The sequence below is a fragment of the Alligator mississippiensis genome, chromosome 7, assembly GCF_030867095.1.
Source record: "Alligator mississippiensis isolate rAllMis1 chromosome 7, rAllMis1, whole genome shotgun sequence".
Classification (NCBI taxonomy): Eukaryota; Metazoa; Chordata; order Crocodylia; family Alligatoridae; genus Alligator; species Alligator mississippiensis.
This window is the reverse complement of record NC_081830.1, coordinates 73,756,903-73,773,122: the sequence shown is the minus strand read 5'-3', so window position 1 is coordinate 73,773,122 and position 16,220 is coordinate 73,756,903. Positions and strand designations below refer to the sequence as shown.

Below are 16,220 nucleotides of genomic sequence, written 5' to 3'. Positions count from 1 at the left end.
TTATGGATACGTGTCAGCTGGAAAAAGAGCTTGAAACATGAAGCAAAAATCCTGTCTCTTTTTGTTTGATTCCTGCTGTGTTCAGGAATGGAAGTCTCAGCACATCCTTTCTAAAGAAGCAGGAAAGCACTGGAGAAACATCTGACACTATTATACATTTCTCTGTCTTACTGACCAGCCTGTAATCCCCTGAATTTCAGCTAACCATGATGCAGGAAGTCTATAACATTTGTATTTTCTCAGTGACAACTTTACTGGAAAAAAATATAATGTGCTCTTTTTTCTACACTGGTACATTTCTTTCCACTATAATAGGTCTTAGACTACTGTAATGTTCACTTACTTATGCAGGTGCGTCCATCGGCATGGAGCCTGTATCCCATAGTGCATTCACAAAAGAAGGAGCCCTGAATGTTAACGCAGCTCTGTTGGCAGCCTCCATTCACTATCACACATTCATCAACATCTAGAGAAGGAAGATAGATGACTGAGATTATGACGTCAACCTCAGAGAAGCTGTATACTGTAACCAGGTATAGCTATTACATTTTTAACAGCATAAGTGATTGGAAACTGGTCCACATTTGTAACAGAACAGAAGTTTGGCACAAAACCAGTCTATAGCCAGAACAGAACAGAAGTTTAGCACACACAGACTGGTTTAAAAATGGTGGAACCCAGTCTAAGATTTGCCCCCTTTACCAAAGTTATTCTGTTCGATACCAACCTAAACTATGCCGCTTACAGAAAATGGCATAACTTAGACTGATTCTGCCTCAGGCTTTTTGAATGTCTGTACCTAGCCTATTTGTCATGGACAGTATAGATCATGTACATAATGTAATCCTTACCCTATGTTGCTGCTAATCTTTACTACTTTGATCTTGTCGGCTTCTGTGTTGTAAACAAACCATAGTGGGTGGAAATTTTATTGTGTTCATTAAAGTTCCATCAGTCATGGGAGCAAGCATTGCGCAGCCACTTCATACTTCTTAAGCACTTGATCATTAAACAGATCTGTGATACAGATGCTTTCTTGGGGCCAGGAGAAAAACGTTAGGAGAGAATTACCGCAACCTAACACATCTGAGCTCACATTCACCGCTGGATAAACATCTGGTATTTGTCAGACTCTAGCATATGAAGATTTTCTATTGTGTCAGGCCCTAAACTCTGCTAATTGGTGTGGGTACTGAGGAACAGGACTGACATGGGAGGGAAAAAATGATGAGAGAAAATATAGTTAGGCTTTGACCATCTCAGCTAAGTATACTACTTTCAATGTTTTTTTCCTAATTGGAGACTGCTGAAATAAATATAAAATTCAGCATTGAACTGAAGCAGGAGCACGCTTTTGCTGCTCATCTTCTGGGACTCCTTGATCTGTAACAGATGTTCTTTGTGCTCCTTTTTACTCCTTTCCATTCTCAAGTGGCCTCTCCAAGAGTCTCTGATATCCAACACAAAGCACGAAATTAGCATGAAGCAGGGAACTTTCTATCAATTCCTACATGTTTCCATTAAAACGGGTTTAGCTTAAATGGCAACAGATTCTCATGTTGATGTCACCGCTCTCAACATCAGCACAGTCCATTGGGAGGCAGATGAATTTTTTCGTTGTTGAATTTCCCTTCCTCACCCCCTTCATTGGCTTCAAGAGACTCTGGCTCAGGACTTGGACTTGCATTCACTTGGACTACCCAGCTTCCCTATCCCACACACGTGCAAAGTTGGTGTGTGGGAGCTAATTAAAATGCAACCCACAGAGAGAAACAAAACTTTAACTGTTACTGGAGGACTGGAAGCTGGAGTTCAATGTGGAGCACAACGGATCACAGAAATGAGAGCACAGTGAAATATGCTTTGTCATTTGGTCTTAAAGAAAGAAGTGTCTGGATATATTTGCACTGCTCGATATCTGCTTTGTATTTAGCTTTTATGATTTACTTTTAAATACTTTCATGTTTATTTAACAACAAAAATCTAACAACATGAAAAGGAAAAAGTTTTAAAGATGCCTTGGAAACACAGAACTTCGTTCTCCTGGTCCCAGTGAAATGTATTTATAAGGTTCAGTGTTAATAGTTTACATATGAAATTCATTCATCTAAACTAAAGCACTGACTAGTTTTCAAATTCAGACCACTTGCTTACATGCATGGCTTTTTCACTTTCCCCAATACACTGTTTTATTAGACTATATATAATTTGCTTCTGCTCAGAGACATCTGGACTCTTTTTCTTATTAGCAGAAATTGTTTGAAACATAAACCATGAGCAGTGCCTGCTATCCATCACCTTGTGTATTACACAATGATTTGTTAAGAATTCTTTCATGTAAAGACTTGGGCTTTTTTCTTCAATGATGATAACAAAATATCATGACAATTAGACAATCCTATTCTAAAGGGAAAAAAAAAATTTGAGAAACTGTAAAATCATTGTGTCATACTTGGAAGCTACTGTTACAAGGATAGTCTTATCAGCCCAATAAACCACATTCCAGCTACTGTTAAAAAGTAGCAGGAAGAAATAAAACTCCAGAAAACAGCTGCCAGAAACTGGTTTTTTTTTACAAACTATGCTGAAGACCTAACAAGAAAATAAAAAGGATTAAGGAAAATAAGATTAGGAGGTGCCTGAACTGCAAGATTTATGTTTTTGTTATATTATATTATAGAAGTGTTTTTCATTAATCATCGTCTCAATGGTGAATTCTCAGGTAAACAATGGAAAAACATTGTTTCTACAGGACACAAAAGTTTCTGGGAAGTCTCTACCTCTTTAAAATGGGATTAAATAAAAGAAAGTACATATACAAGGACCAAGATTTTAAAAAATGAGAAACAACAGTTAGACAACTAGCTATTTAGGTAAATGGTTTGATTTACCAAAGGGCTTTTCACTTTTCATATCAGAATAAGTTTAGCAATCCTTTCAGCTGTGTTCCTACATAGCTACATACATCCTAACACTCTCACCCATTAACTTCTCTTTTATGATGCTTCAGTATTTCTAGAACTGCCTGTTCACCTGCTACGGGGGCTGCTGGGTCCCTTCACAATCAGGCAATCTATTTGGGTGCTAAAAGAAACATAGGAACTTAATTTTAGGTGTCTTTTGTTTTAAAGTCTTAGTCAAAATCTTTTGCATTTAATAAGCAAGTTCATTGAAAAAAATATTTCAAAAGTACCTTTGCCACCAGCAAGTTTAGAAGTGTAAATATATTCAGGGACAAACAAAAGATTGATTCTCAGGTGCTCTGTGTAAGAGCTTTTCTTAACTGCTCCCCCATGTGCCATGCAGCAGGGGAAAATAAGTAAGACCAACGAGTTGGGTATGGGTAATCCCTTTACTCTAAGGCTTTCTCTATAGGACCAATCTTTTACAGAATAAATGTTGACAGATTCCTTTGAGGACTACAGTTACAGCAGGAAAATGTAGGACACAGCAGCTTCTCAACATCTTTTATATCTAAGGAACAGGGAACACCTTTGTCCCAGGTTACAGAAAAAAAGAAAGTCCTAATTATTTTGTCTGTGAAGCATTCTGAGGAACAGATGGTAACCTAAAAGCTTGGTTTAGGTTTGAAAACTTTGCCTACTATGCTTGTTTTATTTTAATTTTAAACAAAATACAGTTATTCTAGTAAAAGACCTGGCATAGACACATTTATACTACTGTAACAATGCCTCCTCTTGATACAGTTATATAGTTAGCTATTTCCTTTTCTGTATGAAAATAACTGCAACAGTATAAAGCAGTTTCATACCTTATACCCTAAGTAAGTACACACAAAGTATGGATATACTCCTCGGGTGGATACACTCCTTATAATAGGGAAGGCTGAAGAGCGGTGGCTTCCAGAGTGTTTTAGGTGTGCTAAAGACCTTGTGGTACTAGAGGCACTTCGGCCTAACTTCCTTCATTACAATCTCTCTGTCAGCTTGCATCTATGAGGCCGCAGCTCAGTTTTGACTCGTTACCATACTGGGGATCTATCCACACAAATCCCAGCAAGATTTTCCTTTTAAAATGTAAGGTCTTGTATATTTTTTGTCACAGGTTGACACCAGTGATATGCCCATGCAGAGAATACCAGTTCTTGAATGACGTCAAAACTTTTAGTTTACTCTACAAATGAAATCAGTAACTGGGCTCTGTCTTCATTATTGCTGCTTCTATCAAGGCTATACTCAATAGTCCTGGAGCTCTCTATAAGCTTGTGAGAATTGCTGAGTGAGGATTTCAGGAATAATATGTACCCTCTGCTGTGCAGCTATTCTTGAAAGAAGCACTTCTTCAAATTTTGACTTTGTCAGGACTGACCTCTTCACAAGCTAAGAACATGCAATTCTTCACAAGGTCAATAGCAGTAAAAGGGCATCCAGATGCTTTGATTTCGCTTGCAAGACAGAGACTTCCCCGTGTAACTGCTTCAGAGTTGGTGACACGCACAAACATGGTTTTGCTCGGCAGCACTCTTGCATTTCTGATCATCATCCTTTCCTCTTCTTTCTCCATCTGTCAAATTTCCAGAAGTGATCGCGTGATTCATTTCAGGGTGGCCTTTGATATGAAATTCCTTGAGAGCAGTTCATAAGACAGATGATTTTTGATTGACCCTCAGTTAAAGAAATACTTGTTTGTCCATTCTGCCTTATCGTTTCTATGCTTTTGACTGATCTTGTGGTTTTTGGACTGCCTTGTTTGTACTCATTTTTACAATAATAAACAAGACTAAATACACCTAAGAGCATGCTACTGAATCTATGCTTTTAATATGTATACCTTAGGAGCCTGGATGGCACCTGTAGGAACATGCTCAGTCTCACAGTCATACAGCATTTGGGGAAAGAAGAGTAATTTTACTCACTATTTTGCTTTTCAAATCTTTACTTATTTTGCAGCTCTTGATAAAGCTGATCTAATATGGAATTACAGAGGATCTGGCAGGCCACATGTTATGTACGTCCAAAAGATGTTTAATTGTGACAAGAGCTGTTGTTCCATGAAGTGAACATAACATACATTAAACTACTTTACATTAGTTTTAGGCAGCCTTTCTTCATGAAATGTTTGTTTCTTGGCCTTTAAAAAATATAGAAGCATAAGTGAAACGACCGTTTTTCCTGATATTTGTAGGCTGATCTCAAAATTTGCCTCCTTATTGTATTAGGCCAATATTAAACAAATATTAAACAAAAAACAAATATTTTTAGAGCTATTAATGACAAAATGTATACCTGGTGTAACTATCAACATCAGTGAAGTTACACTCATTTATACCAGATCTGAACTTATAAGTGCCCATAAGATAATGTCAATCTGCAAGTATCTATTAAGAAATCTACATGTTAATGATAGCAGTTTGGGATTCATACATATCTACTGATAGGAATTTGATTGCAGGATTTTTGAAACCATGAAGAGAGAGAGAGTGTTATATATGTTTCTTGTTTGTTCATGACAGAAATTTAAGTTTCATCTGGTCTGGAAGAACATGGAACAGCTATGACAGGTAAACTTGATTGAGTAAAAACTGTAACCAAAGGTCTCGTGACAAAGAAGCAGAATTACTTAAGGCAGAGAACACCATGTTCCTCCTTCATGTCACCCCATAGGGAAGGAAAAAGTATACAACTATCAGGTTCTGAACTTCATAACAGCAGGGAAGTCTGTATATTATACATTTGCATGAGAAAGGAAAACAGTTAGATGTATACTTATAAAAACAAGAAAGACAAAAGGTAACCATCAAAACTAGAGGATTTTTTTAGTGATTTCTTTCATACCTCCATTTTAATTTTGTTGCCACCCATAGGAGCATAGTATGTGTTATATCCCCCTCTTGTGGCTGGTTTACTGTATAAGAACCTATTACTGTTATTACCTGAGTTTACTCAAACTTTTCATCCTGGGTTGTGCTGCTAACCCAGGTTCAGATCACTACTCTGACTTTGTAACTGCTTAAAGTGGCTAGACAGAGTCTTGGACCCTGTGTGTATCTCAGTTGTTTAAGGTAAATTTTCTTTCAAAAAAATAGTTAATGCAATGGTGTACAGGCAGTCCTTGACTTACAATGTTTCGAGTTACAAAGTTTCGCACTTACAACATTTATAAATTGACACCCTGTTTCAACTTTCTGACCTCAGTTTTGACTTTACAACACTTGATATGCGATGCCATGCCATCGAACAAGTTTGCTTTCTCCTTGCCCCCCATGTAACTTAACCCACAATCCTTCTACTTTCTCCTCCTTCAATTCTGTCTTGATGAGAGTCGAAGTATGTTGCTCTTGACATAGAACGCAACCTCTCCCCCTTTCTTCCCCACCCTGTACTTTCTGTACAGCCTATAACCCTCAATATGTACCGCCCAGTCGTGGGAAGAATCCCACCAGGTTTCAGATAGCCCTACTAAGTCATAGGTGTTTTCTGCAAGCAGGAGTGCTAGTTCATCCTGCTTGTTCCCCATGCTCCTAGCATTAGTATATAGGCACTTGAGCCCTGTGACTGATGCCTTTTTTGCCCCCCAGCTCTGATTCCCAAAGGGCCAAAGCTACCATGGAGCTGAGGATGGCATCCCAAGTAAAGGATAACAAAAATTTGTTTTTTAGCTATATAGGGAGTAAAAGGAAGGCCCAGGGAGGAATAGGACCCCTACTAAATGGGCAGAAACAATTGGTGATGGACAGGGGGGACAAGGCTGAACTCCTCAATGAGTTCTTTGCCTCAGTGTTCCTAAGTGAGGGGCACGACAAGTCTCTCACTGGGGTTGTAGAGAGGCAGCAGCAAGGCGCCAGACTTCCATGCGTAGACCCTGAGATGGTGCAGAGTCACTTGGAAGAACTGGATGCCTTTAACTTGGCAGGCCCGGATGAGCTCCATCCGAGGGTACTGAAGGCACCGGCTGACATCATTGCACAGCCACTGGCAGGAATATCTGAACACTCATGGCGCATGGGCCAGGTCCCAGAGGACTGGAAAAGGGCCAATGTGGTCCCCGTTTTCAAGAAGGGGAGGAAGGAGGACCCAGGCAACTATAGGTCAGTCAGTCTCACCTCCATCCTAGGCAAAGTCTTCGAAAAAATTATCAAGGCTCACATTTGTGAGAGCCCGGCAGGACAAATTATGCTGAGGGGAAACCAGCACGGGTTCGTGGCAGGCAGATCATGCCTGACTAATCTAGTCTCTTTTTATGACCAGGTTACAAAATGCCTGGACGCAGGAGTAGGGGTTGATGTCGTTTACTTAGACTTCAGGAAGGCCTTCGATACGGTATCCCACCCCATACTGGTGAGCAAGTTAAGAGGCTGTGACTTGGATGACTACACAGTCCGGTGGGTGGCGAATTGGCTAGAGGGTCGCACCCAGAGAGTCGTAGTGGATGGGTTGGTATCGACCTGGAAGGGTGTGGGCAGTGGGGTCCCGCAGGGCTTGGTCCTTGGATCAATACTCTTCAATGTCTTCATCAGCGACTTGGACGAGGGAGTAAAGTATACTCTGTCCAAGTTTGCAGATGACACAAAACTGTGGGGAGAAGTGGACATGCCGGAGGGCAGGGAACAACTACAAGCAAACCTGGACAGGTTGGACACATGGGCAGAAAACAACAGAATGCAGTTCAACAAGGAGAAATGCAAAGTGCTGCACCTAGGGAGGAAAAATATCCAGCATACCTACTGCCTAGGAAATGACCTGCTTGGTGGCACGGAAGCAGAAAGGGATCTTGGAGTCCTAGCGGACTCCAAGATGAACATGAGTCGGCAGTGTGACGAAGCCATCAGAAAAGCTAATGGCACTTTATTGTGCATCAGCAGATGCATGACGAATAGGTCCAAGGAGGTGATACTTCCCCTCTATTGGGCGCTGGTCAGACCGCAGTTGGAATACTGCTTGCAATTTTGGGCGCCGCACTTCAAGAGGGATGTGGATAACCTGGAGAGGGTCCAGAGAAGGGCCACTTGTATGGTTAAGGGCTTGCAGGCCAAGCCCTATGAGGAGAGACTGGGGCACCTGGACCTCTTCAGCCTCCGCAAGAGAAGGTTGAGAGGCAACCTTGTGGCTGCCTATAAGTTCATCATGGGGGCACAGAAGGGAATTGGTGAGGTTTTATTCACCAAGGTGCCCCCAGGGGTTACAAGAAATAATGGCCACAAGCTAGCAGACAGCAGATTCAGACTGGACATTAGGAAGAACTTCTTCACAGTTCGAGTGGCCAAGGTCTGGAATGGGCTCCCAAGGGAGGTGGTGCTCTCCCCTACCCTGGGGGTCTTCAAGAGGAGGTTAGATAAGCATCTAGCTGGGGTCATCTGAACCCAGCACTCTTTCCAGCCTATGCAGGGGGTTGGACTCGATGATCTATTCAGGTCCGTTCTGACCCTAGCATCTATGAATCTATGAAAGTTTGCTGTGTCACCCATCTCCCTGGAGAATATCTGTCCAAACCTCCTTGGACACTTTCTTTAAGAAAGCAGACAAGACTCTGGAAAAACCTGCAGCCAAGACTCCTGAGAAGACTCCAGCCAAGAACCCTTCAAAAAGTCCAACCAAGAGCCTTTCAAAAAGTCCAGCAAAGTCACCTCAAAGAAGTCCTTCCAAATCAACATGATTACTATTTACAGTATAAATACATTAATGTAGCTATATTACTCATCTATAATTGATCGAGTACAAAATTCCGGGGTATTTTTAGTGAAATTAGGGTATCGAGCCTTGGTTCAGGAACCAATCCCTCATTTATAACATTGTCTCTTATGAGAAAATTGGTTCCGAGTTACAACATTTTGACTTAAGAAGCAGTTTTCAGGAACCAATTGTGTCATAAGTCTGAGGACTGCCTGTATTGTATTGCAGGGAGAAATAGATATAATGTATGGCATATTCCTTTCCATGGACAGTCATGAACAGAAGTAACAGTGGTACTGTTATTCTGACTTTCTCCCTGTGAATGGATCACTTCAGTAAGAAGGGAATAAAAGAAAAAGCACCCCTCTTCATAGCAATGAGCTGTAGACTAGAGCACAGCTCTTATCTGCCCAGAGCCCAGGAAAAAGCAGCTTCACTAATACAGAGTTGAAGAAATAATTCAGTCTAGTATAATTAACAGGTTTCCAGTGGCTCTCCCCAGATGCTGTGCTACTTGCAGTATCTCATACTAAAGTACATACAAGTCCCTAAAATTTTGTTTCTTTTTCCCAGTACATCTATCAACTTCTCTGTCTGTCATTAGGCTGCAACTGCCTCTATCCTCTATCTGGAGAGCACCTGACAAAGGATGTCCAACCAATAGCCCTCTGGGTTTGGGTCTATGTTATAAAGAAAATAATCGTATTTGATTGTTAAATGAAGATATATTGCCTGATCACCTTTTTTTCCCCAAGAGGGAACAGGGACTGAAGAGTAAAGCAGGTGTGAGCTGCTGCTCCTTTAAAAGGAGGGGAGGTGGCAGTGAAAGGCAAGAAACAGATAGCCAAAACTACTTAATCTTCACAAGAATGCAAAGCGTGGGGAAGAAAACCAGCACAGTAGCTGGTGCAAGAAGACTGGGAGGTGCAGGAAGACGCTACAAGAGACTGGTGCCCCACCAAAAGCAGCAACTGATTTCAGGGGTGGGTTATTCCCAGTGCATTGAGGAAGGTAGACCAGTGCTCAAAGGTTTGGAAAATCTGGGTTCAATTCTGTCCTTTGCCACAATTTCTACCTCTACCTCTCATATGGATGTTGTGCAGATAAAAGCAGTAACAACTGTGAGGCATTCAGATGGTCATCGGCAATCCCCCAATTATAGGATGATCTCTACTATGGCTCTTATATGGGTTTTGAGGTGACCCCAGAGTCCAAAACGCTAAGCCACAGATTCATCTACATAAATTGCAGGTCTTCCCTTAGGGGGCTGGGATTCCTCTCCTTCTCTTTTCTCCGCTCTGTCCTCTCTGCTTTGAGGGAGTGGGCTACCTCTTGGTTGAGGTTGCAGCACCACTGGAGTTGGTTAGCCTCCGGCTCCTCCCAGCTCTCGATGTTGGCATCCTTGATGCCTTGAAGCAAGGTATTCAAGATAATATGCTCACGCAGGATATGTAAAAACATTGAATGGATGGCATTTGATTTTAATACAGTTACTGATTTGTAGCATTACAGAGATGATGGATCTGCCACAAAAATGCTGAGTCTACTATAAGAAGTAACTTCTTGTTAGCAGCATTTTGCAGTGTTACATGCAATATGTGGACTTTTATTCATAAGAGTCTGTCCCTATGTGGAACTTATATTAATATTTACCTATTTCAGCTCATAATGTTTCTTCCTAGGACCTCTCCATACAATGCCTTCCACTTGCTTGCCACATTTTGGGTACCATCACAAATGATAACTGAAGGTCCTGACTTTGTTCCACACTACAGACCATGGTTTCGCATTGCAGCAGTCACAGTTCATTTTGCAGGCATTCCTCCAAAGCAGATCCCCTGAAGGCGATGTCTCTTTTTCCCAGGAATTTTTATACAAAGCATTAACGCAAAGAAATTAAATAACTGGTTGGAAAACAAAAGGGACTGATATATATATATTTTCAACTGAAATTCAGCATGTGACATGCCAGTCCCTCCTTAGATATTTAACAATGGGTTAACTCTACAAGCAGTAATGAGCCCTCCAACCTCATTTCCATATGCAAACCATATGTTGCAACTGGAAACTATGCAGAATGTAATTAAAACTGTCCATTGAGTTAAACAAGGTCAAGAAAGAAAACTATTTTGAATTCAGTAAAAAGGCTATTTGAAAGTGTGGAAGACAAGCTTAACAACATAATGGACAGCTAAAACTTCATTTCAAATCCTCATTTTGATATGTAATAGACTGAAGCCTCAGGAGTCAAAACACATCACTTTTCTATCCTCAAAATATGCAGAGAAAATGAAAATGTCAGTTGAACAAGAAAAAGGAGAAGCATCTGTTTGATAGCTGTGTAAGCTTGTGATATGTAAACTGCTTTGGATTCAAGGAGCCCTAATTAGAGTTTCAAGATATTCTTCATTAAAAAATATATTCATGAGAGTTAAGAAATTCTTTGGCCTGGATAATTGGCAGAGAAGCAAGGGTAAGGGATTAAAATAAGAACCAAGATAATTTTCAAGGTCAGAATTTGGATGAACCCTGTGACATTTTCACACAGCAGTGAGCAAACACTTATTCTTTTGCATTTTCGATAAGTGCAACTTTGGTGCTTTTTAACTGTTAACACAACATTAACTCTTATTCACAGTTTGGAATATCATGTAAAATCTTAATTAAGACAGACCAAAACACAATTGCTGGCATTAAATATAAAGAATATCTTGGCACCACTGAGTCCCTCCAGCTCACAAACTCCATATAAAATCCCTACACAGATTCGGAGAGAAGAATGTTGCCAAAAGAATAATCATCTGGAACAACATATGAGATGCAATCAGAAGAACTACTATCCAGAGAAACAAGGCATGTACGACTAATGACAACAACATTTATATTTATTGTTTGCAGCATAGAAGATGCTGTTTCCTACAAGGAATGCAATAAATAATAACTGGTGCTTATTATATATACAACCTTCATAAGAAGGCATCAGAAACATTATGAGCTAAAACAAGTAAATATTAATATAAATTCCACAGAGACAGACTCTTCTGAGTAAATGTCCATACATGTAGCACTGCAGAACACAATGCTAACAAGAAGTTTCCTTATGAAACAGGAACTTCTTATAGGGGATCCAGCATTTTTGTGGCAGATCCATCATCGTTGTAGTGCTACAAACAGCCTGAACATGTGGACACTCTTCTTGGAGTGCAATAAGGATGTATAAAGCACTACAAAAATAATGTGTGTTCTAGGTCTGAGACTCAAGTGGGTCAAGCTTCAGCATTAAAACCAATAGGTAATTTCACTGAAGTTGATAGTTACACCAGGTATTAATCTTACCATCAAAGGCTCTCTAAAATTATTTTGGTTTTCTACAAACTTATTTTTAGCTTTTTCTAATGTAGGGAGAAACACAACTTTCAGCACTAATCAGTTTGCTCTCAGTGACAAGGAGTCAATAAGCTCTGCTTTAAACGACAGAGCAAGATATGTCCTGAATCCCTTTTACATAACACCTGAAGCCAGTAAAACATAAGGAGTGCTACCAAATGGGGCATCAGAAACTTCTCTTGGGAGGGCAAAACATAATTTGAAAAAAATAGTTATTAAAAAAAAAGAGAAAAATGATGTGATGAAAAAGTTTTTTGTTAGCAGCCATAAGAATTTCTTCTTGCTATGCTCAGTAAATGGCTTTAGTAGAGCATAATGTGTTGGGAAGTTCCTGTGCTATCACAGTATGTAGGATATACAACAGTGCTATAATTATGCAGATGCCCTCCTACTCTTACCTGTTTTCAGTTTACAGTATATATATTCTGTTTGTCTGAAGCACAAATGCTGTTTGTGATAAACATGCCCTATTTCAGCTTTTTCTCATCACGTTGATGGACTTGTCTTGCTAACTGACTGGCCTAAAGACCAATCTCAGTACTAACTGGTGTAGGTGGAGCTGCTTTCAATATTATTTTATTAAGCACGTGAGACAATTCTGCCTATGCCTCTTTGAAGACCTCAGAACTGATGTTGCTCTGGTTTACAGCAGGGGGAGAAAAAAATAATGGTGGCCAGAATTCTCTCTTGAATGACTACTGACAAATACAGCAGTATATTTGGTCTCCAAATTTTAGATTTCCAGGATTCTGTTGGAGGCTTAGGGCAAAATTGTTCTTTTCCAGCATTTTTTAGATTTGCTTCACTGGAATTGTCTTTTGGTCACTAAGCTTTTGGACTCTATTGTCAAGAACATTACACAATAAAAACGTTCCCATCTGAAACTAATATAAGTCCAGTCTGATTCACTCTCAAGGAAATTCTCAGGGGGTGCATCTACATGAGACACTAGAAGCACAGTAGACTAATTCTACTACTCATTAGCATGTCATGGTGAAAGCCATGCTAATGTGCTAATGCACAGTAGAATTAGTCTACTGTGCATTAGTGGCACGTAAAAACCGTGCTTTGGTGCTACTGTACAGTAGCACTGACTACGGTGTATTAAGCGGCCACGTCCTGATTGTGCAGTCATTTAGTACTTGTATAAACAAGTACTAAACCCGAGTTACTGCACAGTAGCACCAATGAATGCGTTTTTTGTGATGCTACTGCACAGCAGCCTAATACTATTGCACAGTAGTGTTGTATTATGGTTTTTGCCACGCAACGCTACTTTGCAGTAGTAGCAGGCTACCGCACAGTCAGTGTCTTGTGTAGATGCAGCCAGTTAGTACCTGTTATAACAGGTACTAAACTTAATGCATAGTTAATTATGGCACATTAATGCACATGTGGATGTGCCCAGGGAGTGGAGACAATGGCTTGGCTCTCCTGCTCTTTCTGCTGACATACATATATGGGGACCTTGTGGAAAACCATCCTTGGAGAGGAAGTGCTGGTTCCATTAGAGCAGCATTTCTCAACCTGTGGGTCATGACCCAAAAGTAGGTCACAAGAATATATGAGAGGGTCACAAACAAACTTTAAAAATGGATTATCTTTTAAAGGAGAAAAATGTGGGAAACTGCAGAGTTCCAGCCTGCAAAGGGCTGCTTGAGGCCCTCCCATACCCCAGCCTTCCCCCCGCCTCCCCTCTTCCCACCCCCAGCCTCACACACTGGAGGGCTGGGGGTGGGGGGCAGTAGGCCCAGAGTGAGGAGCATTAGCTCGGTACTGACCATCAATGTTTAAAATGGATCCCGATACAAAAAAGGTTTTGAATCACTGCATTAGAACATTAACAGAACATAATGGTACCATGTGCTCATGCACAAACTTCTAGGTTTAAATCCTAATATAAAATGATGCCAAAGGTAGAAAGTGCCTTGTATTCCTTAAAATAATAACTTTGTCAACTTAATTCTTTGATTCCTCCTTTCTTACTAGCTCTTGGTGATTTCATATGACATTCCTCACCCCACCCCCCCAGAACAGGGAATTATCATACCGTTGCTGAGGGCTTTGTTAATGAACAGATAGGCATATGCACCCATATTTCTAAGTGGTATCCTAATACTTCACAAGTAAAACCACCAAAGTAGCCATGTAACAGGAATTTAAATAATCTAGCCCTATGTCCATCAAACCACTGATCTGTTAATAATAAGATATATCCTTCCCAGCATTTCCTGATCTTGCTGACAGTCACATCTGGATCATTTCCTTTTGGCTGCTGCTCTTAATGAAAGTGTTGACAGATTTGTGTTTCTTTTGATTTTATCATGTATTGTTTTAAAGCTTTATTAAGTGTGAATAAAATGGTTCATAAAATCCAGGGAAGTTTCAATAAAGAATGAGACTTTTATTAGTAGTCCCAGCACAAAATGGCATTGGTTGCTGGCTAGATGGTAATAAAGAGATATATAACCAACACTCAGGAGTTCTACATATCTCTAGATCTATCATTAGTCATTGTTTACATAGTACAAAAGGCAAAGCCATAAAAAAAAGCAAAATTTATGCTATACAATACTCTCTATTGAAAAGCAAATATGCACTTTTTTATATAATTTTCTATTTACAGTTTGAATTGAAGGTTTCTAAACCACCTCTCTCTCTCTCTCTCTCTCTCTCTCTCTCTCTCTCTCTCTCTCTGAGTTATTCAGTTTCAATCTAGGTTTGAGACATGTTCAAAATGAAGATTGAGATGACTCTTGCTGTTTATAAGATGCTTATATTTGCTGGTAAATACCTTACTGCAAACAAGCTATAATTTAAGTATTCAAAATTCTTGGTTCAGCATAAAATTGCTACTAACTGTAATTTTGGAGACCACGACCAGAGCTTCAATTTCAGGCTTGCAAAATTCTTCCAACACAATGATTTAGAAAAGTATGAATATATTTTCTTCCTTGACAACCACAATCATTGTATCCCTATAATTGCTGAAGAGATTACCCAGCTTTTAATTCCCATTAGTCAGCTGCAACAATACCATGTTTCTTTTCTTTCATTTAAAATAAACTAATTATTGCCAATCAGTATAGTGGAATGCTAACATTCTCCATAACCTGTTTTTCAAAAATATTCATAAATGTTATAATATAAGCTAATCATTAAAGCCCTAGAAATGTCTCAAAACATATTTGTAGTGGAGTTTATTGCTTTTGTCATATTATTTCAGTCTAAACCCTACATACTATCCGGACAATAATGGTGCTACTATGCTGCTGTGTAGTACTTGTCAGCTAAAAATTCAAAGCTTTTTAAAAGCATTAATTAAGCTGCATTAAATCCCCGATTGGTGCACTATTGTAATGTTGCCAAAGCTCAAAATATTTTCATTATGAAAAGCTGTCAAATAAAGTTTGACACATGAAACACTTTGGACAGAGAAAATGTTACGTGTGAGAATATATGATCGGGAGAAACTTTCTCTGCAAATTCGTAACTACAAAACAACTATGCGGCGAACTCTACAAAGCTACTGCTTTCCACAGATAAAAGCAAATCTATGGTTCCGGTTCAATATTTTCTCCCAGCAGGTCCCAGTCCGTGTGATGCTTCTTAGATCCTCTAGAAGACATACAGAACTCAGAAGCTCTGTGGAACCAATTCATGTGATGGTTCTATAATAGGTGTAGAATTATGATTAGCTTTCAAACACCATGCCAATTCCGGCAGCTGACTATGTAGAGATGAGACCTGATACTAGGGCTCTTTTGGGAGGCCCCTAAGTTTTGGGAACTTATCTGTAATTCATTTGATAACTAAAATGCAACACAGGGTGCCAGCTTTCCAAGGCTTATGAATAAAAGTGTGCCTTTTAGATCTCACAACATTCTTAACATAGCTGGAGAAACTGTAGGAAATGCATCACATCAACATTATATACTACTCTTATCTTTTTTGTGTAATGCCCACATATTTTGGAAGCAGCACTGCTAAGAAGATGCATGTATAAAGGCTGTTATTGAAATATCCCATGAATTATCAGTGTAGATTTTAACTTGGGAAAGTCTGAACTACATCCGCAGACAGAGCAGGGTAGAAGGGGGAAAAGGCAATTCCATGCCTGAATGCCATGCCGATTACAGCAGCATCTATTTTGGGGTATCCTCCAAACCAACCCCCACTCCATCCCACCCCCAATGATGCTAC

At 39.8% G+C, this 16,220-nt stretch overlaps 1 protein-coding gene across 10 annotated transcripts in view; it reads right to left on the bottom strand.

Moving 5' to 3' along the window:
* Positions 1-16,220, bottom strand: part of LOC102566757 (multiple epidermal growth factor-like domains protein 6) — a 314,615-nt gene that overhangs the window by 106,832 nt on the left and 191,563 nt on the right. For all 10 annotated transcript variants that reach the window (XR_009463516.1, XR_009463515.1, XM_059731124.1 and 7 more), the window contains one exon: positions 344-466. Coding sequence is in view for 8 of the 10 variants with exons in the window: in XM_059731124.1 (XP_059587107.1) it covers positions 344-466 (123 nt within the window). In the remaining 2 variants the exon portion in view is untranslated. The remainder of the gene's footprint in view (positions 1-343; positions 467-16,220) is intronic.